The 25,605-nt window shown below is 40.8% G+C and overlaps 1 protein-coding gene across 2 annotated transcripts in view; it reads left to right on the top strand.

The window, feature by feature from the left end:
- The first annotated feature begins 12,284 nt into the window (after positions 1 to 12,284).
- STK24 (serine/threonine kinase 24) overlaps positions 12,285 to 25,605 on the top strand; it is a 106,784-nt gene continuing 93,463 nt past the window's right edge. The window contains exons 1-2 of one of the 2 annotated variants that reach the window (XM_011363220.2): positions 12,285 to 12,419; positions 12,517 to 12,604. In XM_011363220.2, the coding sequence (XP_011361522.1) occupies positions 12,536 to 12,604 (69 nt within the window). In that variant the 5' untranslated portion in view covers positions 12,285 to 12,419; positions 12,517 to 12,535. Of the gene's footprint in view, positions 12,420 to 12,516; positions 12,605 to 13,274; positions 13,848 to 25,605 lie in introns of those variants that run through there. The other variant, XM_011363221.2, reaches the window with a different exon arrangement.

Raw genomic sequence — 25,605 nt, forward strand, 5'->3', positions numbered from 1 at the left:
ATTCCTTATTGAGAAAAATCACATTTTTCTAAATATAGTGGCACTTAGTTTTTTAAAAAAGTGATTTATTATTGTTACTGGTCTGTAAAGATAGCATTTGTTCTGCTATCTGAAAATTAAGTTTCTACGGAAGGAGTAGATTTCAACATAAAGGTCACATTAGGAATGACTAGTACAAAATCAAAAATATGTTTCAGTGCAAAGAATTAGGAGGTTGGGCAAATAACACTGCATCTTTAAGGCTGAATTTCTTCATCTGTAAATTGAGGAAATTAGAAAATATGACTTTAAATGTTAAGAGTCTATAATTGTACTATCCCATTGATAGCCACCAGCCACATGTAGCTACTTAAAATTTAAGTTTATTAAATTAAATAAAAGTATAAATTCAGTTCCTCAGTTACACTAGCCACATTCCAATTGTTCAATAGCTATATACAGCTTGTGGCTATTCTATTGGGCAGCATAGATATTGAACATTTCCTTCATTAAAGAAAGTTCTATTGGACAATTCTGGTCTATAATTCTAGCTTTAATATAATTGCAACAGAAGGAAGATGTTAAGATGTTCCTAGAAGTCATCATGTTATAATTTTCCACTTAATCACACTGGACAACATTTCTAGGATACACTTGCATTTTACCTGGCCCAGTGGACCAAGAGTGAACTTAAGCAAGGTAGACCTGTCGCAATGAAATAATTTCCAGGTAGTGGAGAGACAATACATTTCAGACACCTCCCACTTCTCTTCTCTTTTTTCCCCTCATTTTTATTGAGTGTCAAGTCTCAAGTCTGCTACTGTGTATTCAAAGATAATTGAACCTACCCATTGATCATGCAGAAAAATAGATGATAATACAGTGTATTTGGTAAGAAATGTGATAGGAGGACCCTCAGGTTCTGTGGAAATCTATAGGAGGAGAACTAACCCTAACTGAAGAAGCAAAGGAAAGCGTCCCAGAAAGGGCGGTTCTTGACGTCAGTGATAAAGGATGTGTACAAGTTAAAATGGTTTCCAGGAGTGAGTATTATGGTTTGCCATTAATTATGACCCTACTAGAATGTAACAATTGAAAAAAGAGCAATTTGAGCAAAATTAATAGCAAATAGTTGTTTTGAAATTATTAGCATTACAAACTCTCTGTAGTGTGTGAAATTTGCAAAGGCACTATCAAAATGTGTAAATGGTTCTCTTCATTCAAGCGTTGCCTGCCTTATTTGGACAGAGTGAGTCAGTTCTGCTAACATAGTCTCATACCCCTCCCCAACTGCATTTCTCAAGACTACTACCATTTCAGTAAATGTTGCTACTGAAATCTCTCAGTTTCTCAGGCCAAAATCCTTGGAGTTTTTCTTGACTCCTCTATTTTTCTTATACTCCACATCTGCTCCTTCAACAGATCCCATTGTCTTTGTCTTCAAAATGTCTCCAGATTACATTCTTTTTCCTTAGTTTCTATAATACTTTTGTGGTCCAAACCGCCATCATACCCTGCCTAGAGAAGAGCATACCTTCTAACAGTCTTACTTCCACAGTTGTCCTTTTACCATCAGTTCTCCACTCGGGAGCCAAAGTAACACATTTAAAACTTAATTCAGATCATATCATTGCTCTGTTCTAAACTCCCCAATAATTTCCCACTTCACGAAGATAAAGTTGAAAGTTCTTATCATGGACCACATGTCCCTATGAGGTCTGCTCCAAGCTACCTGATCTCTTATCATACCCCCTTACCTACTCATACTGCTCTAGCCACAATGGCCTTGTTGCTACCTGTGAGATGGTCCAAACTCAGTGCCTTTTCCTGGACTGCTCAAGTCTGGAAAGCCACACGGATCACTCACTCCCCCACTTCATTCAGGCTTCTGTTCCAATGTCCCCAAACACAGAAGCCTTTCTTGTCTATTCTACCTAAAGTAGATTACTCTGTACAACCATCTCACCATCATTCTTTATCCTTACTCTGCTTCTTTTTCCCTTGGGCTTATCACCACTCGATGTATTACATATTTTTTTTGTTTGTTTACTAAATATAAATTCCATGATAGCATGGATTTCGTTCTATTTACTGCAATATCCCAGTCCAATGAGAGTCTGACTTATGCTCTGCAGCTCATAATTATTGAGTAAGTGGCATTTATTCTACTTTATCACATGTCACCTAAAATTATATGACCTGTATAGACCATGATGTCCTAAAAGCATTATTACATATTATTATTCTCAGCCACTAGCTCACTACCAGGAAGGTAAACACACTTTAAAAGAAGTTCTTTCAATATATCTCCCTCATATCAAAAACTATAGGATCGTAGATGCAAAATAAATCTTAAGAAGCATTCTGGTCTTCAACCACGCCTTCGGAGAAGACCACACTTAACACTTATTCTGTTTTGAAAGGCCACCATGGAATAAGAATCCATCATTTTCTGTTTAACAAATTTTAGTTCCAGGAGATTCTCCACCGCCCCCCACCCCCCACTCAGGAGATTCTTAAGCCAAATATAAATTCCATTTTATTTTACTCCACAATCACAAGAATTATAATAAATAAAAACTGGCCAGTATTTCTTTTCTTCTTCTTCTTCTATTTCTTTTTTTTTTTTACAAGGACTCTCTGATCATTGTAAAAAACACAAAGAAAAGAAAAAAGAAAAAAATTATCCGTAATGCTCAAATATTATCTCTCTTAAAAAACCTTTCATGTTTACATGTATATATTCAAATATATTTTAACATTTTATTGATGTATAACATATACAGAAAGAAATACATAAATCATAACTTGATGAATAATTCAAAACAAAGATACCAATATAACCATATTGAGCAAGAAATAGCCCCCCCTCGTTCCAACACCTAGTCATTATTTCCTTTATCCTCCCCAAATTTAACCACACTGGATGTCTAACACTGTGGATTACTTTTGTCTTTTTTTAAACTTCATATAAATAGAATGACACAGAACTCTGTATGTACAGTATAATGTCTGCCTTCTTTTCAGCATTATGTTTTGAGCTTCAGTGTGTACATACACACACACACAGTTTTGGTCTATTACATCTCTCTTCAGTTGTATCCAATCAGCTCTTAAACCCTTCAATTTAAAAAATTTTTAAATTGTATTTCTGTTTCTAGAATTTTCATTTGATTTTTTTATAGTTTGCAGTTTTCTGTTGAAATTCTCCATCTTGTCATTTAACTCCTTGAATATATAAATCATATTTATTTTAATGTTTATTCTGATCACTTCAATATCTCCTACAAATCTTTTTCTATTATATATGTCTTCTCTTGGTTTTCTGTCAAGTCTTGCTTTCTTATATGCCTAGTTTTATTTTGTAAGTTCTAGTTCACTATGCTGAATTATTTTTTATTGAGTATCACACATGAAAAAATTTAGAAATGATTCTAGATGATGATATTTTCCTCCAGAAGAGATATATATTTACTTCTGGCTTAGAGCAAGGCTAGGTAGGTAATCTTAATCTTATTTATTGAGCTGATTTGAAGCTAGACCTCATTCCTTGTGATAGTTTATTTCTGATTCACCTTATTCTTAGAATACAGTGCTTTGTGGTCCCAGTCAAAAAAGTCTGGGTTGTCTGCCAAATCTTATCTTCCTTAGAGGGCACTGAAATCTAAACTTTGCCCACCTGACCCTGTGAAAGTGCCAAAGTTTTTCACTACTCAGCTGTCTCTTGCAAATCAGCAATCGCCTCAAGGAAAAAAGCAGCCCCAAATGCCAGGTTTACCTCTCGTGGCTTCCCTTTCTTCTTAATTTTGATTCCACAAATTGCCTTGCTAGTTCTCTGATAACTTCAAACATCTTTTTTCTTTATTAATTTGTCAATTAATTTGTCTAGATTTTCTAGTCATTCTTAATGGAAGCCTTAATGGCAGCCTTGCCAGAAGCAGAATTCTACATATTCTCCAATGAAAAATGTTATTATAATATATAAACATTCCTATAACTTAGTTTTCTTACTTAACCTTTCATGATCCATGAATATCATTAATAAGTATGTCAATATTAATTTACATGACAATTTTAAATTGCTAAATAGAATCTATGTTATTCTGTGAGCAAATATAATTTTCTGGACAAACCCTTACAATTGGACATTTGTACTGGTTTTGTATTTTTCTCTGTTATAAACAGCAGTATGGTGCTCATCTTCATACATACACTCTTAAATAGTTGTAATTATTCCCTAAGTATAATATCTCAAAAAGTATAAATATTTGAAGGTTTTTGTTATATTACTTAACATCCCTCTAGGAAAATCATACCAATTTACACTTCTACCAGCAGTATATAAGTGCCAGTTTCCCTATATTTTTAAGCCCTTTGTAAATAGAATTTTAATTTATAAACTTGCCTGTGTCTGACATAAATAAGCAAGAATTTATTATATGTTTCTTCTGTATCATCATTACCAGGAACACTCTTGGGATCACAAGAAAAAAACTAAACCTGAACCCTGACCTTAAGGAGCTTATGAGTCTCCATAGATATTCTTCTATGATTACCTTTTCATTATGAAAGTCCATTGGTAATGTTCCTGGAAGGTCTGAATCCTCAGTACGGAAATTTGCCTCCTTGTGTTCTCACCAGTTATATATGTATTTTGGACTCTGCTTTATCTTTAATTACAATTCTGTATCATGGATTTATTTATAGTACATAGTCCAGGATAGCTCCTTGGTCTCCTGTCAATGCTACATATCCATGTAATGTGGCTGTAGTTTCTTTTTCTTCCTTCCTATGCTTCCTTAAACGTGCCCTGTTTGAGTTCTATTCAATGGTCTGACCATTCACCCAACTTACCAAGGTCACTCATTTAGATCAGGGTACAACAAACTACACGCTGAGTACAGATCTGGCCTGCCAGCTGTGTTCGTAAACAAAATATCCTTGGAACACTTCTTGCTCATTTGTATGCATATAGTCTGTGGCCATTTTGTTGATACAGCAGTGAAGATCATACTGTCCACAAAGCCTAAAATATTGACTATTTGGCTCTTTACAGAAAAGTTTGCCAACCCCTGACCCTTATAACTATATAAGAAGATCCCAACTTTAATAAGAAAGATTTCCCACTACCAGATTAAGCAGCTACACAAACTGAAACTACAACTCTCTCATTCCAGTGGGTATAAGGCTATTGTCTGCTCAGTGTGACTTTATGTAGGGTAACCCCCCCACCCCAACTCCTCCCCATCCCCAAAGAAACTATTCTTTGTCCCTGGATTCTGATGGGATGATTCTGCCCCTCCCACTGCCCTAGCCAATCAGCATCCTTCCTACAACCTGTGGTAGAGCTATCAAGAAAGATGCTCCCTTTAAATCTGGATGCTCAAGCTGTGAGGAAGATAAAGACCTCCAGCGGACATGACCATCCTGCTTTCCTTAGGGAAAAGCCCATCTGACAGGTAATGCAATCAGAGGTCAGCCAGCTAAAATAATGAAACACAGAGTCCTGATTACCTTCTATGAATGCCCAAATTGAGTTGTCAGAAGCTAGTTTCACCTTTTACTTGACCGTGACTTACTTATAAATACTAAATTTCCTAGTTATAAGAGATAATAAATTACTATTTCTCCTTAACCTACTTTTAATAAGATTTCTGTCATATGAAATCAAAAGAATCCAGACAAAAAACTGGAACCAGGAATGAAAGGTACAAGAGAAAAATTGGGTAGTTAGCATGGGTAAGACTGAATGGAAGACGGAGGACTCCCTGTATCTGGAGAGCTGGAGATCCTGGACCTGAATGATATTTGGTCTAAAGCTGGCTGCATTGTTACCAGTTGTGCTTCAGGACCTGGATCATTTGTGACTTTGGACTCAGTAGGTACAGAAGGTGAAAATTTACAACATTCGCATCTATATACAGAAGCATAGTATTCTGTATAGACATGCTGGTCTATACAGAAGGGGGTGCTCCCAACCAGAGGCCACTGACCTGGGGCTCAGGATGCCTTGACACTGCCTATGGCATGGACATGCTGGTGTGCCATGTCCTAACACTTAGTAGGCTCTAGATATAAGAAGGTCAGAATAGTCAAGGACCCTGACTGAGCAAGTTGATGACTTGGGTCTCCTACTCAGTTTTCAAGGGAATTGTTTCACCAGAGCAATTTAGTGACTATTTTAATCTCTAAAACCATGGTTCCCAAACTCTACCCCCAAGGTACCGTGACAGTGACAGAGAATTTACAGAGGAACTTTGGGATATTTTAACTTTTTAGGAAACACAGCAGTATAAACATGTGTCAGACACCATACTCACGGGTAGTCTACTGTTTTAACATTAGATCATGACACATTCTTTTCAATGATGTCCTATGTCTGCAAAGCAGTTGTTTATATTTTTGGCACATGCTATGATAAAAAGCACAAATATCAATGTGTAACAAGAATTGAAGGTGGTTGCGTCCAATCGAATTCTAAGGTTTGAAAAGTTGTGTGGTTACCAACAGGAACACATGTGCCCTTAGTAATTGTGATTACTTAAAAATGGAATTAAAATATTTTCAAATTTGCGATGTTTTTCTTCAGATGGCTATTAAGTTAGTAAGACAGAAATTCTCGAGTTGTTTGTATTTAGCTTCTTAATTAAACTGTTAAGTATTTCTTTTGGTTCAGAGATGCTATGAAAAAATTACTAAGATCTAAGGATGCAGTTAAGGGTAAAGTTTGGTTCCTCGGCACTAAGACAATCCCCAGGACCCCAAATCTTTCTCAATAAGAGCTGGGCTGTTAAAGTGGTAAAGCCTCCAGAAGGACCAGCCCGCCCCAGGCTCCTCTCTAATAGGGCCATGAAGGACCACAAAAAAGGTAGAACCTTTCAAAGAACAGAGCTAAGAGCAGCCACGGTGATGGACCCAGGCACTCCCCCAATTGCCTTACTTTCCAGGAAGGTATCATGTACAGTTGACCCTTGAACAATATGGGTTTGAACTGCACAGGTCCACTTACATGTAGATTTTTTTCAGTAAATACTGTAAAATGTATTTTTTTCTTCCTTATGATTTTCTCAATACCATTTTCTTTTCTCTAGATTATTGTAAGAATATACTACATAATATATATAGCATACAAAATATGTATTAATTGACTTTATGTTATTGGTAAAACTTCTGGTCAATAGTAGGCTATTAACAGTTAAGTTTTGGGGGAGTCAAAAGTTATATGTGGATTTTCGATTGCATAGGCAGGGTGGTGCTCCTAACCACCGCATTGTTCAAGGGACAGCTGTATGTGATGATGATGCCTGCTTATTTCCCTTTCTCCCCCTTCTCAAATGAGATTTTTAAGGTAGTTATCAAAAAAAATTTTTTCCATAGGACATTAAACACATTAAAGATAACACTTATCATTTAGATATAGATTGCCGGCCTGTGAAAAGCCACATCCAGACTTAACAAAGGGGAATGCATATTATCCAGAGCCCCTGGACTTGAAAATGGATGACCTAACTAGAAGGCACATGGGCTTGGCTTGCTCTGAGGAAGAGGTAAGGACATGAATGGATACATATGAGTTGGCTATGTTATGTTGGGGGGCGGGGTGGTTTATAGAAGTAATTTTTACATATGAAAAAAGAAAACTTGTGTGCACACAAGTATATGAATGTTCCGGGCAGCAAAGGGGTGGAATGTATCAGGCCAGGAGTCTTTTGTCCATTGGGAAACTGCCTCTTTCACATTGTATGCAATTGGAGTTGGACTGTTCCCTCTCTGTGTCTTCTTGCCCTCTGATCAGAAGAATGCACATACACAAATTCGAATTCTTCCACTAGATGTGGCATATGGATAGTAGGTAAAAGAAATTCACTCTTTTCTCTCTGGGATTTCAAGGACCATACAGAGTAACTATTGACACTATACCGAGATAACCTATATGAGGATGAAGCCACACAGAGGCTAGCAGAGGAGAGATAGAGAGAAAGAAAATTCTGATTTTATCTTTGAACCCTTCCTCCTGGATTTATCCCAGCCTGGTTTAGCTAAGCTTGGATTTCTGTCACTGAGCTAAAATTTTCTCTTTTGTGCTTATAGAGATTTGAGCTAGGTTTCTGTCATTTGTTATTCAGAGTTCTGACTAGTGGTATCACTAACATAGCTTCTTAGGAAAACAAATAAAACTGGGCTTACAAATCAAGGTATGAGACTACATGCTTAGTTTTTTCAGGCAAAGACTTGATGAAAGAGTAATGGTTAGGTCAGTATTTTCATGAGGGTTCCAAGCATTCTTGGTTATGTGCATTCAGGAACCAATCTCTGTAACTCATAGGCACATTTAACCTCTTTGTGGGTTATACAATCCTCCTTAAGCACATAAGTCCCTATATCTCCTTGAAGTGAAAATTTAAATATTTTCCACAATTAGTCTTCCCTGTTGGAAGGCCAGGCCCAGGGCTTTTGAGAACTGGAGCTGCAGTTCTGTGACTATAAGACAGATGACATCACCCTTCTGGGGATGATTTCACTTATGCCCTTTTGGGATACATCTGAGAACAAACCCAGCCTCCAGAGGGAAGAAAATCCACATACACAGAGCTTGATGAGTCTTTGTACACTGAAGCCTTTATAAGGTGATTGGCAGGGTCAAGTGGCCACTGTTCAGAGTGTGACAAGCCCTGTTAATTGATTCTTTGCCAGACAAAATTGTACATGAGAATTTTTCTAGTGAGCCTGTATTAGTGCACCATTCTAAACAGCCTAAACGTCTCTAGTTTGAGCCCCTAGAACTGTCACATTGGGAATGTGCAACTAAAAGCACTCTCCCACACAGTCCTTTGGGGGTTCAGCCTCCAAATCTCCTGGTAAACTGTGCCTCCAACTGCCATGATACTCAAGGGTGAAGGAGGCACTAGAGAGGATTATAGACTTTATTAAAGCATAATCTTTTGGCTGAAATAAGTATTACTTTTGATGTACTCTTTGAAAAATATTCTAAACTCTTTTCTGGCAGGTTTTGCCATGTATTGCAGGTGATTTTTTATAATTAAAAATAGTCTACCAAGCAAACACCTGCTTCTATTTCCTGCTACTGCTCTCAGTTATCCAATGATTAGAGATTAATGCTCTGTTTTTTTTACATGAGATAAAGTTTAGAGACTGCACCCACGGAAATATGAAGCAATGCCTATTAGCAGAAATGCAAAGTGTATATCAAGGTCCATAGGCCTTGGGAGAGGAGAGAGCAAGATCTTGCACATGAAGCTGAGCCAGGCGAATATGAGTTACTGGGCCTGACCAGAAATGCATATATAGTGAAAGGGATGTGTGATGGGGTGTATCATGTGTCCCTCCCCATTCATATGTTGAAGTCTAGTATCTCAGAATATGACTATATTTGGAGATAGGGCCTTTAAATACATAATTAAGTTAAAATGAAGTTATTAGGGTGAGCTTTAATCAAATATGACGAATGTCCTTTTAAGATAAGATCAGGAAACACGCATACATACACATGGGAGATTATGTAAGGAGAAAATGGCCATCTACAAGCCAAAGTGAGAGGCCTTAGAAGAAACCAACTCTACTGACACCTTGATCTTGGACTTCTATCCTCTAGAACTCTGAGGAAATAAATTTCTGTTATTTAGGCCACTCCACCCGTGGTACTTTGTAATGGCATCCCAGGCAAACGAATGCAGGGTGCAACCAAAAATTGATTTAGAATGATGTTGCTGTGAGAACTTGTACTCTGAGCCTCACACCCACAGAATGAAACTGCCTTTGCACCATTCCACAATAAAACTGGATCTTTTCTTAAGGCTTTAGCATACATTTTCTCGCTATCATGTCATCCAACTATGACTAGTCATACTTCTTTATACTGAACTTAATCATCTGTCTTCCTCTTTTGTGTCTTCACCTGCTGAACATGTGTACAAATTTGTCAAGCCTTCTGTTAGTTACTTATCCAAGCTACTCATATTTCTCTCTTTAAAGTTCACCATGTAAGTCCCTTTCTTTAATCTGTAAATTTAAATTGCTAATGTGCTACTTGTCTAGCTGTTCTTTATAAAGTGGCATTTGGGGGTGTTTATCTTTTCAACTCAGAAGAAGTGAAGGGACTGATTGTTGAATTCTTGTTTTTGGCTGCATTCTGAGATCCGCTGAGGCTGTGAGCTGGCTTAGGGGAAGTCAATACACAAGGGCTCTATATTTGGAGGGGCTTTATATAGGGATATGGAAATGTCCTTTGTTGTCCTGAATATGTGTCAGAGTACAATTCATTGCCCAATTCATATCCTTAGGTCAACACAAAAGACAAAGAGGGCCAGGGGGTGAATATAATTCCATATGTTGGTAAATATCTCCATGGAGACCAGAAAATGCATAATCTCTATGGAGACCCTCAAAATCTCTCCTCCTGAAATTAGAGTAGTATATGATCTGTTGTAATTAAAAGTTTAGCGTGGTGGAAAAGTGACAAAAGGAAGAGGATGAAAGGATAATTCCTTAGTGGAAATATAGCTATCATGGCTCTAAATTTAATGAATTGTGGTATTGTAAAATTCTAAGTTAGGATTCTGGGAGATCATGTCTCTAGGATGAAATAAGAGGTATCTAAAACTTTAATATTTACATGCCCAACACTGAACCAGATGTTTGACATGTAGTTGGCATTCAAAAGGTGTGTTTAAGTATGAATGAATGCAATGAGCAATTGGGCAGGATCACATCATGGGCTCAGGCCCTGTCAATCACCTCTGCTCTATTAAAACAAAGGGAGAGGGCCATCATCTAGGGAATATTGGGTAATGTCTGCATATGACTGAGCAGAACAGTAACTTGCTTCTTTCAAGGAGAATACTGCTCAATAGTATAAATATGGTCAAAGGAGGAAATGAAGTTCAGTTGTGGTAAGGAGATAAACAGGGTATGGGGAAATTAATAAATGCAAGTCACTGTGTCCAGTTAAATTATATCCCACTGTAACCTACATGTTCTTAGACTCACTAGTCTTTGGATATGAAAAGGGATTCAGATTACTCTGTACACCCAAGTTATTATGGTCTAATGTCCCTTGTGGCTTGTTTGTTGGAAATTAGCCCACTACAAAATAGGCCCTAGTGTTTTTTGAGAGTTTCTTATAGTAATGCCTCAGATCAGTGCCCAAACATTTCTGTTCACTTGTTTTATTTCTTCTTTTTATGGTCCATTATTGCCCTGACTGCTGACCCTAAGGAGAGACCTCTTAGCATGATGTTCTCCACTGGCTGACTACCAAATGAAAAAAATCATCTTTAATTCCAGAGATAGCCACTGCTAAATCTTAGTGTATATATTTCCAGGTTTTTCTGTTTACACATATATGCATACAATTATACATATATGTAAATGATATATATTTAAATCTAACTTCATACACATGAAGCAGTTTGAGATCAGACTATACATGCTGTTTCGTACCCTGCATTTTCTTCTATTTTTTTCCTTTAATTCCCCGCTCCCCACTTCCACCCCTGACCCATGGATGTTGCCATTTCCCCTTGAGAACTGGATCTCTGAAGGCCTGGACAACTCCTCCCATACGCTGGCACGTGCCCCTGCAGTCTGGTGCACCCAAGGCCTGGCACACCCAGTGGATGGTCTGTGGCTCCTTCTGCATGCAAAGCAGACGTGCTAACCACTACACAATGGAGCCCCCCCGCCCTGCATTTTCTTTCTTAGCAATGTAAAATGAAAATATTTTCCATATTACTAAATTTTGAAATAATTTTTAATGACTACATGGTACTCACTGTATGAGTATAATAGCATTTACTTAATCCCCATTAGACTTCATGTGTTCCCAGTTTTCCTATGATTATAAATATCATGTAACTGCATCTTTCTATATCCATTCTTATGCACTTCTTGGTTGTTTCTAAGTAGAATTCTTGGGTTGAAGATTACGGACATTTTTAAGATTCATGCTCTTGCTTTACTGTTCAGCTCCTTATGAACCCATTTTTTCAGGGACACAAAATTTACAAAAGATGGTAAACTCCTAGGTATCAGAGTTCATGCTTTTCTTAACATTGTATTTGCCAAACTCCTTTCACAGTACGTGTGTGTGTGTGTGTGTGTGTGTGTGTGTGTGTGTGTGAGAGACAAGGCTTTACAACTCAGTGTAGTGTACCAGTGACAACACTGAAGGTATGGAGAGGTAAAAATCCCGAGGAAAAACGCGCATGTTTCTAAAGGGAAAGCAGGGATTAAGTTTTAGTGTCCCACAGAGGGAATTTAAATTCTCTGAATACGTGACACCTCAGAGAATAAACCCTCCTTAACTCGGTGGAGGACTTTCAGTTTCCTACAAGAGTCTGAACTTTTGGGGGCTCACTTAATGTACGTCCAACCTCGCACAGCGATGGTGCAACACGGGCATTCACGGGCATGAATCGGAGGTAGAGCTGATCACTTCAGTGGCTATCACTTTGTCATTGTAAATAAAATACTTTCTGGAGGCATTGACTCATTCTTTCTTGTTTCTTTCCTTTACAGTTGGAAAAGAGGGTACTAAATGGCGGAGGCAGAACTGGTGCCCAGAGCAGACCTGAGGCTTTTACCGGCAGCGGAGGAGAGGGCTGGGGTAAGTCTAGACACGATTTCCTTCTATTGTCTTCCTTTCCTCCTTGCCCCTCCCTCACGGTTTTTCCCTTCACGTGGTGGACGGTCCCGCTTCGGACTCGATTCCAGAGATGATGGTTTTCACCCTCCTCATTTCTTAGCCAAATTTAGAGCGCCTAGCATTCCAAACGGGGCTGTTTTCAAGTAGCAAAAGCACGGAGAATTAACAGCTCTCGGCCTCTCCTCTCTCGGTTTCCTCCTTGGGTTGGCTGGAAACTTCACCCAGACACGAAACTTCACCCAGACACCGAAGAAGCTCCGCCCTGGTAGTTTCAAACCGGACTCTGGCTGAGGCCCCGCTGGGCACTCTCCCTTCCAAAGTCTCCCTGCCCCAGGCTCAGTCCTCGGGGAGGTCGCCTAGAGCTCGTTTCCCAGGGGCAGAAGGAGGGTGGGCTCGCTGGAAGAAGGCAGTGGAGGCAGAGTTGGTGCTCACCGCTCCTTTGCCATCCAGACCACCCCCCCCCAACCCCAGGCGTCTGACCCGGTCCAGACCGGGGAATGTGGGTGGGCACAAAGCCAATCTCGGACTCTCACATGGTTCCCTCTTTCCCACGCCGAGAGGGCCCCCTCCCCGCACCCGTCCGTCCTCCCCACTCCGCCCAGCCAACTGAGGGCGGGGGCCAGCCCAGGGCGACATTCGGGTCCCCGCCCGCCCCGGCAGGCGGCGGCGCAGGCGGCTGCGGCCTAGGGCGCCCGCGAGCCTCCTCCCCCTTCCGGAAACGCGGGGCGGGGTCCCCGGCCCGGCCGCGGGGGCGGACGCGGGGGCCGGGCTGGGGCGGGGCGACCTCGACGCTCGCGGGCTCGGCCGGCTGTGCGCGCCCATTCCGACTCCGGGCCGCAGGGTCCAGCCTAGTTGCAGCGGCGGCGGCGGCAGTAGTAGAGGCGGCAGCAGCAGCTCGCGGAGAGGCCCCGCGCCTCTCGCAGCCCCTCCCGGCGCTGTGCATGGAGATGCTGCCCGCCACTCGCCGCTGAGCCACCATCCGGCTCGGGACCTGTGGGGGCTCGGGTGGCCTCGGGCTCTGGCCGGCCCCGCCGAAGCCGGACTCGGGCTTGGCCCGCCGACCCCGCCGCCCGAGGGCTGTGCGCGGCCCTTGGGCCTCATCGCCCGCGCGAATCGCCGCGGCCCGGCCGTCCCGTCCCAGGAAGTGGCCGTGCTGACCGCCATGGCCCACTCCCCGGTGCAGTCGGGCCTGCCCGGCATGCAGGTAGGCAGAGGCTGGGCCGCCGAGGGGAGGGAGGGATGCGCGGGCTGGGGCGGAAGCAGGGAACTTGGTGGTGTAAACATGGCCCTCCCGTGCTGCCCCTTCCGGGGTCGCGCCGGCCTCCCGCGCCTCTCCCAGCCCCCAGGGCGCCCCTGACCCGCGCCGCGGCCCGCGTCTCGGGGGCCGAGAGTCGCGGTAGCCAGGGAGGGATATGGGGGCGCCGGCCGTCTCGCCTTCCCGCTTGCGTTTCCCACCAGCGCCTCCGGAGCTGCAGGCCCAGCGCCGGCCCCAGCCCCGCGGAGAAGTGATTTGGAAAATGCCCTTGGAGGCCCCTGTGCGGTCTCTGGGCCCTGCCTGCGGGGTGTGGTGGAGGCCCCTGTCTCCTCCCGGCGAGCGGGCGGTAAAGTTGAGAGGCGGGAGGGGAGCCCCGGGCGCGCCGGGACTAGTTCTGGGCCCTGTTGGGCGGAGGAGGCAGGGTAGGGTGGAGGAAGGTGTAACTGCCAGCTCTACTTCTAGTGCGTTTGTTCCGCGCCTTCCCTTCTGGTGCAGAGAGCGGAAAGTGCGAGCCCGTAAACCTTCTGGAAGAAGGAATCGCTCGACAACATGCCCTCGATTGTCCCTAGCCGAGGCTGACCCGTCCGATCCCGGGACACTAGGCTTTTACTTTGAGACTTGGTTGGATCCAGATGAGTTCTTCCCAGTAAACCTCTCCGTTGATACTCTGTGGCATCATGGCCTACCAGTGACTTTTTGGCGGGGGGGGGCGAGAGCGGAGGAGAAGTTGAATTTTAAATCTACGTGAAACATATATATTAGAGTTTTTCTCCATTGGGGACCGTTTTTAGCCCTTTGAAGACTAAAACCGCCATCCTTGACTAATTTGTAATGTTTGTAAGCGCATAAATGGCAGAATGATTAGAATTAAAATCTCATGATGCAGCTAGAGTATGTCATTAAAGTTTTACTCTCCCAGTTTAGCTTAGCCGAGTGATGATAAAACCGCAGTATCCAAGTGGATTATCTATTTTACAGACAGCCACGGGCTCATTTTCACTTCTTCCCTCGGTCTTGAGGGCTGAGAGGAACTGGGACCTGGCCTCTTAGAAATCGGGAATGTGTCCCCCACCCCCATTTAAAACCATAAAAGGAAAACTCGATTTTATTGTTCCGGTTTGAAATATCGAAAAATAGAAACATAAAGTTAGAATCTTAGCTCGAGTCTTTTTTTTTTTTAAGGAGTAGCAGATAATGTTAATATCTTAAGAATGTACTTTGAGAAAACGGTCCTTGAATCTCATCTAAAGAGTTTTTAAACTCAACATTTAAAACCTAAGCTGCTGCTGGCTGCTAGGTAAAAATCAGATGTGGTTTCTTGGTATTTCCTAAAGTTCCTGCTTTGATTGATTTGAATTGAGAAGCAGGAAGGCACAGTGAACTGGGTGAAAAATTATTTCTGATCAGTAGAGCAAGAAAGCCCTTTTGTAATGATAAAAAAAAAATACTTTTACTCAATAGTTCCTTTAAACGGACTTTTCTGCTATGTTAATCAGGTTGCAATGTAGCACAAATGCCTGAGAATTTGCCACTCTGCCTTTGTGGGGAGAGAATCATTTTGAAAAAAGGTACTTAAAGCAACACTGGCAGGTGCCCTGAAGTCAGTATCAGATGGTTCCAGGTGCTATCTAGTATCAATACTTTTTTTGTCCTCACTTTTTTTCTTCAAGAGTATAGGTCAAAATTCTTAAATCTTGGGAAAAGAAGGTGAATTTTCTTTAATAACTTTGCTTCCCAAACATAGTGTATTTCCTACGTAGTGTTACCTAGGGAACTTTTTATTTTGCTCTTTCAGTATAAAAGCTGATAAGTTTTTATTTGGTTCAAACAACCAAATTTTCATGTTATATTTCTAGAGATGTGAAGATGGCTTCTGACAGTTATCTCTGTATTGAAGTACATCTACAAACTGTACGATAATTGTTTTTATTGTGCCATTTGGGGAAGAACATTCTTTTCCCTCCCCCCAAAAGAAAAAAAAAAAACCAACAAAGTACATTTATTTTTTACTTTGAATAAGCAGCAGCTACTGCCCAGGGAGGCTTTCCTCAGAGTTGTTGAATAAATTAAAGGCACACCTGCCTTTGACTGTTTTGGATAAAATAGAACTACTAACCCTTCTGTTCCCTCTTCTAATATATTCCTCCCCTTTTTTTCCCTCATCTCCTGACCAAAGCTTATAAGGAGTTGGTTTAGAAATTTCAGAAAGACAGCAGAGTGAATTCAGGCAGCTTAGGCAAAGATGTCTAAAAATAAGCCTGAATGAAAGAACACATTAGTGTAAACATTTTTCACTGTCTTGCAAATCATTTTTATGCCTCTTGATTCTTATTAATAGCGCTTGAGCATAGGTATTATTTATGCCATTTTCTAGATGTGGGAACCAACCGGAAAGGAGACTAATTGAACTGACCAATGTGAGATAGTGTATAAAAAAGGCAAATTTTTGACTTTTGAAAACTTGAGGTCTTTCTGGCCCTCAAAAAACCACACTCCTACTCACCATGTTGTATTATCACTTTGTTATTACTTTTGCAAAAATTAATATTCATTTCATTCCAAAGTGTTTGCTGAAGAAATTAGGAATATGAGATTGATATTTTATTCAATCAGCAGTCATTGAACATTCATGTGGCAAGTCCTAGGTGAGGGGTTGATGACTGTAAATTTGAATGAGTTATCGTTTTTAATGTTTAATGAAGGTTGCCAAAGGCTTTTTATTTTTTTACTTCCCACACCCCAGTTTCATATTAGCATGGATGAAAAAACAAATCATGAACTGAATATAGTAACTACGAATAAACAAAAGTTGATATTTGTGGGTTTAACTGCTCTCTGTCCTTCATTGAACATTTGGTGTATCACTCGGTTAAGATGAAAAGAAAATCAACCTTCAGTTACAGTTAAGAGGCACTGATCGGTTTATAGTTTTCATAAGTTGTAATTTAAAAAGTAGATTTTGGTTTATAAATTTCTATTACAAAATTTTATCAGTTACTTTTAAACTTTCTGGACAGTGACTCATGTAAGAAATATATTTTACATCAAGACCTGAAACAAAAGTTTTGTAAGACAACTTGTGAAGTACTGTTGTGTGATGTATTTTATTTAAAAAAAAAAAAAAAAAAAAAAGCTGGTTGCAACACTAAATTGATTTCACAGCTGAGTGGTTTGACTCAAGTTTGGAAAATACTCATTAGCTATGTCACATGTGTAGTAGGGCCTGAGTTAAGTTAGCATGTTTTGAGGATGTCGTAAATTTAAGATATTCTCATATTTGAAAGTACAGACAATTTACAAGAATAGCTAGAAAACTTAGTTTCTACTGGTTAGCATCATCCTTCCATTTCTCTAGCTACTTTGAGAAACCTTTGCCTGAAAGTTTTCCTTTCCTTTGTGTGGGGGTAGCAAGAAAGACGTTTGTTTAATGGGCAGTTTGGATGCTTTGGCAGCTTTTTCTCGAGTGCTCTTGCTTACCCTGGGGAGACCTGTGTGCTCTGCAAAATCTGGGAAATGAAGGCAAACAGAAGGACAGCTGCATTTAATTGTGGCTTAAGTGCTCTTGTCCCTTTTTTTCCACTTTAGTGTCACATTTCCATAGTTTTTTTCCTGTTTCCATGGTAGAGGCCTCCCCATGGTCAGCCTGTTACCATCTGCACCCTGGGAAAAGGTTGGTGTATGGACATTTAGGGTATTTGTGAGGTCAAGGTTCTTAAAGCACCTTGAGGGAAATGCTGATAACTATAGAATGTGGCCTAGTGTCTTAGAACCTTGGACTAGATGGAGGGCTTGCGTTCATGCAACGCATTAGTCTGTGGAGTGTGGGGCCAGCAGCCATGGGAGAGAGAGGTGAGAACCTCCTTTGGGTCTGTCCTCAGGAAGTCAGCAGCCTAGTGAGGGTCAATTCAAATGAATAACTGAGGTATGCAAAGAGCAGAGGTGCCAGGTTGGAAAGCTAATTCTTAGAGCTGGGGGATGGGGGAACCGCACGGGCCCAGGGAAGGGGGCCTGTGTTCCTGGCTGCAGTAGGGTAGGGTTGTGTTCTGTACTTTAGGAACCCTCCTTTCTCAGTCGCAGTTGGTAGGAGACGATAGAAAGAGTTAGATTCTGGGTAGTGCTGGGCACCAGCTTGGAAGGCAGTGGTGGCACTTTAGGTGAGAGGAACGTGAGTTGGAGCAGAGAAAGCTGAGTGGTGCCAAAGTGAACCTTTCCAAAAGGTTGTTTTAAACCTTGGTTCTTTGAACTGTCTGAACATTTTACAGTCTTATTTACTCTGTCCCACTCCTTTTAACCCTTTTTGCTTTCTTATGCTAAAGAATAATAAGGAAAATAAAGGCATATTTTTCTGTTACTGTTGCCTATGTTTTTAAAAGTACCTATTTCAGTATTTCATATTTCCTCTTTTCCTATGTCACCAAAACTTATTAGTGTTAAGAGTTTGTTTTGCTTAGAAGTGTGCTTTTGGGAGAGAGGGTTGTTAGAAGATTTTAAAAAATTAACTATAATTTGGAGGAATCTAGGACATTTTGGTTCTAATCCCAGATCTGGAAATGTTCTTAATAGTATTTTACATAGAACCAGGTGAGCTTCAAGTAGAAATTGGTCAGGTTAGATTTTTCTAGGCAGCTAATGTAGCACAGTGTCACATCATCATTACCTTCTTGTTCCTTTTTGTAATTTTTTGTCCTCATCGAGGTACGGCTCTGATGCATTAGAGCTGAGCTTACTTACTTGATGCAAGTTGATTGCTTTTCAGTTGAACAGTATTTTTCTAGGACCTCGATTCAAGATGTAATGTGAGTAGTTACTGAAGAAATGAGTCTCTTGTTAGTTGCTGCTTCTTTCTAGTGTATTTTTAGTCACACTAAAGCCAGCTTTGAGGAATCTGATGATCTCTTTAGAAACATGCCACTTCACTCTGTTGGGTGATTTCTCCCAGTGATTCAGAGTTGCCTGTTTGGGAACTCGGGTACCTGCAGGAAATGGACCACACCCAACCAACCAGTCTGTGGCTTTTTTTTTTTTTTTTTCCCCTGCTTAAGTTGAGCATTGTTATCATTAATGGAATCTTGTGGCAGGAGTGAATGCAGAAAATAGAAGTTAAACTCTCTTATCCCTCTGTTGCTGCTTAGAGTCAACCACTGTCTTTGGACCAGTTGCAGTGTATTTAAAACTTAGTGCCAAATGCTTTGAGAAAAAGAAAAACATGGCTATTGCAACACCTTGGAGATGGCTCTTGGAGACGAACATGGAGTTTCCTAATCCTAAATGTCTGCCTAGTTTCCAAGGTTGAAATTAGAGAAAATAAAACAAGATGTACCTTTGTTTGCCACAAAGTATAAAACATCCCTAATTGTGGATTACAAAGGCACTTATGTGCACACCCCTGAGCAGCACAGAGTTGTTGATGGTAGAGACCTTTCATTATGTTTTCATAAGGCTTCTTGGTCAGCAAAAAGAACCTTATCTATTCAGCATCCTATTAATAGCTGAATAAATTATGGGAACATTTCAGGTTTTATGTTAATGCTTACTGAATATGTAGCTGGTGTTTTTCTTCTTATTTTAACTATCTTCCTGTTTTTAAAAAGACTTTTAGGACCTAAGATTTGAAAGGGCCCTTTAGACCCAAAGCCTTTTTAAAATTTTTAGTTATTTAGGATTTTTGTTTAGTTTTTATTAAAGAAGTTATACATATATTTTAAAGAGTTAGATGGCTTCATAAGGTTTGGAATGATGGCAGTTACTTGCCCCTTGCCTGCATTTCCTCCTCCCCAAAGGCAGTCCCTTTGATCTCATAGCTGATTTTTGTTTATTTCTTTGTATATAAAGAATGTTTAAAAATTGCTTCTATTCTTTTTTCTAGTTTTAGGCATTATCTCTGAAGATGAGGATTTCTGTCTTTCACAGGTTACATCTCATCCCTCTCCCCAATTTAGTTACGTTGTAACTTTGGTTAGATCAGTGTGTACTGTTAATGTGACTGTAAATAGTATTCACAGCCAGCCACTAGTAAACCAAGATTATTTTTGAAATCTTTTTTAGAAGTTGTGTTTTAGTAATTATTTTTTTTGGGCTGCTACAAGAAAATAGCGTAGATCGAGTGGCTGAAACAACAAACATTTCTTACAGCTTTGGAGGCCGGGAAGTCCACGATCAAGGTGCCGAAAGATTTTGGTGTCTGGTGAGGACCCTGGTTCATTGACAGTGTTTTATTGCTCTGTCCTCACACAGCAGAAGGGAGCACTCTAGGGTCTCATAAAATTATTAATCCCAATCCCGAGGGCTCCACCTTCATGACCTAATCACCTCCAAAGACCCCACCTCCTCACTTTGGGGATCAGGTCTCAACATATGAATTTTGGGGGACACAAACATTCAGTCATTAGCAGTACTTATTCAACCCCAGACTCATACCAGTTGTTGAACCGTCTCTTAGGAAGTTCACAATTAGTTTCATCTTTCTGCGTAAGTCTTCCCTGTGAGCCTTCCCACCTGCTTGATCTGGACTGGTGAGCGGATCCGCACTTGGTGTATTACTGGCTTCCTCTGTCTTTGTCCTCGGGATTCTTTGTGCTGCTTTCTGTTGGATGGCCTGTTTTCTGTGTCTCCTGTCATCATCTTTCTTGGTTTACATCATTGTATTGATGAAACCTAACTTGTAGTGCCTTCCTGTGAATAGGGTACACGGGAGGTAGGTATTTTCGTTTTTCATTTTTGTAACCTTTTTTTTAAACTAAAAATTATTGTGTGACATTGATTAACAAAATCAAATGTTTCAAGTGTATCATTCAACAGTAAGTCATATATATATTGCATTGTGTGTTCACCACCCAGAGTTAAGTTTCTTTCCATCACCAAATTTTTGACCCCTTTAACTCCTATGTACCTCTACCTCCCCCCTTCCCTCTGGTAACCACTAATCCACTGTCCATGTGTCTCTCTTTGCCATATTTGTTTTCAGTTTGATATCCCACATGACTAAACCACGTGGTTTTCAACTTCTTTTGTCTGACTTATTTCACTTAATGTGATTATTTCAAGATCCATCCATGTTGCAAATGGCAGTATTTCATCTTTTCTTTTGGCTGCGTAATATTGCATTGTATATATGTACCACATCTTCTTTATTCAGTCATCTGTCGTAGGACACTTCAGTTGCTTCCGTGTCCTGGCCATCATGAATAATGCTGCTATGAACGTTTGGGTGCATATATCTTTGCAGATAAAATTTTGAGGTTTTTTGGGTAAATACCCAGAAGAGGGATTGCTGGATCATATGATAATTCAATTCTTAGTTTTTTGAGGAACCTCTCTACTGTTTTCCGTAGTGGTTGTACCAATTTGCATTCCCACCAGCAGTATATGAGGGTTCCTTCTTCCTCACTACCTCTCCAAATCTCCAACACTTGTTACTACTTGTCTTGTTGAGGATAGCCATTGTAACAGGTGTGAGATGGTATCTCATTGTGGTTTTGATTTGCATTTCCCAAATAGTTAGTGAAGTTGGGCATCTTTTCATATGTCTGTTGGCCGTTTGTATGTCTTCTTGGGAAAAGTGTCGGTTTTAGGTCCTCTGCCCATTTTTTAATTGGATTGTTTGTTTTTTCATTGTTGAGTTGTATGAGTTCTTTGTATATTTTGGATATTGGACCCTAATCAGAGGCGTTGTTTGTGAATATATTCTCCCATTCGGGTGGTTGCCTCTTTGCATTATTGATGGTTTCTTTGCTGTGCAAAGACTTAGTTTGATATAGTCTCACTCATTTATTTTTGCTTTTACTTCCCTTTTGAGGTCAAATTCATAAATTGCTAAGTCTGAGGTCCACGAGTTTTAGTACCTGTGTTTTTTTTTTTTTTCTATGCAGTTTATTGTTTCAGGTCTTACGTTCAGGTCCTTGATCCATTTTGAGTTAATTTTGGTGTGTTGTGATAGACAACAGTCTAGTTTCATTCTTTTGCATGTGGCTTTCCAGTTTTCCCAGCACCATTTATTGAAGAGGATTTCTTTTCTTCACTGTATGTTTTTGGCTCGGGAGGTAGGTTTTTTGAAAATTGAAAATAAAAAATCTGAAAATTTCTTTATTTTCATCTTTCCCCTCGATTAATATTTTGGTGTGGTATATAGTCAGTCATAGGATGGAAATTATTTTCCTCCAGAATTTTCAAGGCATTTCTTCACTGTGTTTTAGCTGTTGGTGTTGCGGCGCCACACCAGTCCAGGTGCTGTGTACGAGAGCTGCTTTGTTCTTCCTGAGCTTAATAGGATCTGAATTTTTTGTTTGTGATCTGAAGTTTCACAATGAGTAGACGTCTTGGTATGGATCTATTTTTTTTTTTTTTTTTGTGGGGTACTTTGCAGGCCCCTTTAATCAGGCAGCACGAGTCTTTTTGTTGAATTATTTCTTGGAGTCCCTTTTCCCTCTGTTTTCTTCTTTATTATTTGGATGTTGGACCTTCTGGACAGGTCTTCAAATATTCTTACCCTTTCGAACCTAATTTCCATCTGCTTTTTTTTTTTTTTTGCTTGGTTTTATGTGATTGTCTCAATTTTATCTTCAGCTCTTCTGATAAGCATTTCATTTCTACTCCTGTAAATTCTAAGAGCTCTTTTTGGTTCTCTGAATGTTCTGAGAACATGTTTGCTTCTCTTTATTATAGTGTTCTTGTTGCAGTTGAAATATCTGTTCTTATCTCCCCGAGGATGTTAATTGTAGTTATGTTGTATTTTTTTCCTCAATAGATTCTCTTCCTCCAACCTCCCCAGCCCCTTTTTTTTGTTGGTTTTGGTCTCTATTTTTGTGGTAGAGGCCACCTTCTGATATCCATTCATGTGTCATAGTCAGAGACTATGAAGCTGATTGGAAATCTGAGCCCTTGAGTGGGATGTTTTTAACATAGTGATGTCATAGGTGTTCTTACTGCAAAGGAAGGTGTGGAGTGGCTTATGTCAGTTTCTTTTCACTTTTTATACATTTTTCTCTTCTGGGGAAGCCGCCTTTTGAGCCTTCTGACCTCCGGTCCAGACTGGTCGTTGTCCACATTTGGTGCTCCCCTTAGGCTGAATGATGCCTGTTTGCTTCTCTGGCCTGAGGCTTCATGCCCACCTGAGCGCTAGATGGAGGGAAAGAACTGAGTGCTGGTATAGTGTCTTGCTAGTTTTCCTTCTGCTCTGGAAACCCTCAGTTTTCCTTTCCAGGGAATATGCTTTCAGTTGTTTTCCTTGATAGGGGAGGCATGGGGCAGTTGCCTGGCTGTGAGGAGTGGGGGAGGCAATCTGGATATCTGACTGCTTCTTTAACTCCTTCCTCATTATAAGTGCTCTCTTCCAGAGGTGCCTGGTGCTGCCAATTCCTGAGTTTTGGGCATTTGGTGCTTTGGAGTTGATTCTCTGTTTTCTCCTCCTCTAGTTTAGCATTTGTTGTCTCCTCCTCCATCTTCTCACAACCCACTTTCCAGCTTCTGGAATTTCATTGATGTTGGTCTTCTCTCCTCTCCTGGTACAGGAGGGTTAGCCTTTTTAAAAGGTGCTCTTTACTATGGTTTTAGTGGGATTTCAGGATTGACCAAAAAAAGCAGCTTATGGTCAGTGTGTTCTCTACCTGGAAGTCATTGTCCTTCAGTTTATAGATGAATGAATAGAATAAATAGAATTCGAGTTCCAGGGTCAGGACTGCTTGGGGCCCCAGGGTGAGGAAGGACTCCTGAGCCACTCTTCCCTTCATCCCCGTGATTGAGCCTATTCTTTTTTCTGTAAGTCAAGGGTCCCCAGCACCAGGCTGCAGACCAGTCAGGTCCATGGCCTGTTAGGAACCAGGCCCCACAGCAGGAGGTGAGCTGCGGGTGAGAGAGTGAAGCTTCATCTGTATTTGCAGCTGCTCCCCAGTGCTAGCGTCACCACCTCAGCTCCACCTCAGATCATCAGGCATTAGATTCACATAAGGAGCACTGGTCTTTGGTGCCAAAAAAGATTGGGGACTGCTGCTGTAAACAGCCATATAAACGTGTGGGGTTTTTTTTTTTTTTTTTTCATATTTCCAGTAGTCAATGAACTCCATCTCCCTAACTTGAACTGAGAAGCTGCTTTTCTCCATTCTATCTCATTTTCTGATCACAAGATCCTTGGGACACAGAACCATTTCAGGGAGCCCTCTTTGGAACAGCATTTGCTTAAGTTGATCAGTGTTTCGGTGGCTCAGCCCATGGTCCAGAATTGAGTGCCTGCTTCTTGGGAGAGCAGGTGCAGTGTCAGTCATGGCTGCATGTTTTGTGGCATTCAGCACAAGATTTGGACACAGATGCACAGCAGATGTTGAATAGCTTGCCAGGGTGGGTTCAGGAGCATGTGTGCCACATCCAGTTTGCCCATGTCAGAGGATCGCAGACTCAGGAATTGAGAGTGGGTGTCTCTGCGTGCTTTGCAGGACGCACAGGCTTGGGCATGGAACAGCACTGTTCCTAAAACACTTGACATTAATGAATCAATGACTCGAGTGCAGATCTAAACAGGGAAAGCTGCTCTTTGGGCTGCTGCCTTAAAATGATTTCCTACTGAAGAACAAAGTACATTTTTTTGGGGGGGTAGAAATTTACAGTGAGAGACTACCGAGTGAAAATGAAAAGTAATCTAGAACTTGGGCACTAGGCGTTGGCCAGCAGCTATTTTAGGCACAGTTTCATAGAACTTTAAAATCATGTTCAGTGTGGTTAATTCAAGGTTGTTAAATTGTTACCTGAACTCCTGATGAACTGAACCTGCTAAAGAAAGGTATTGTTGAACATTCTTTAGTGTGTTTGATGCTCTTTCAGTGTACCAAACATTTCTTGAGAGATAATTTAAAAAGAAAAGGATATGCAAGTACAAAGAATTACTCATTTCATGGGCACTTCCCATCAAGTTGGTGGATTTTCTTTTTCCTTCTGCTTTACTGTGTTACTTGGATAGATAAGTAGAAAAGTAAACAGTACCTTTGGTCTTGTTGTGTTGTTGTCGGTCAAGACAATACAAATTTGTTGCCCTTGTAGAAGCATCGGAAGCCTCAAGCCTCATAGGAAGGGAACCGAATTTTATTGCATTCCTCCCAAGAGTCAGGCCCCTGTAAGCTACTTAGACTTGGGTAATGCTTAGGGCCTCTGCTGTGGGAAGGGCTGTTAAACTGGTTTTACTGATGACAAAATCGAAGTTCAGGAAGCTTGGCCAAGGTCCCTCAGCTAGAAAACAGGCCAGCTGGGAGTAGATAGAGACCTAACTTTTGGTGCAAGCATTTGTGTTCTTTTCCTTCTTATACCAAATGCTTCCTACCGAGTGTTTCAGATGCCCCCTCTCTCCAATGGGCTTCCGTTTCCCTAACGATCAAATTGTGCATCCAGCGTCCATGAAACCAGCCCAGTTGAGGGCTGGTAACTGATGGTATTTTAGGCATTTTTATTTCCACTATTTTTCTTTTTTTCTTTTAAAGGACATTTTCTTCATATTTCAGTATTATTTTTAAATGGCTTCTTGGAATTTAGGATTGTGGGTATGGGTGGAGATGACTTGGACTTTAAGATGTTTTCCCTGTTCTCTTTATCTCTGTTCTCTGTACTGAGCCCTTAGATCCTCAGAGTGGGGTTGGAGCCTTTGACTGGCTTCTGTTTATTGCCTTTCAGGTATTGCCCAGATTGTTTTGAAACTAAAGCAGTATTAACTGAAAAAGTACCCTGTAAA

This window comes from Pteropus vampyrus, unplaced genomic scaffold, assembly GCF_000151845.1.
Source record: "Pteropus vampyrus isolate Shadow unplaced genomic scaffold, Pvam_2.0 Scaffold83, whole genome shotgun sequence".
In the NCBI taxonomy this organism is placed as follows: Eukaryota; Metazoa; Chordata; class Mammalia; order Chiroptera; family Pteropodidae; genus Pteropus; species Pteropus vampyrus.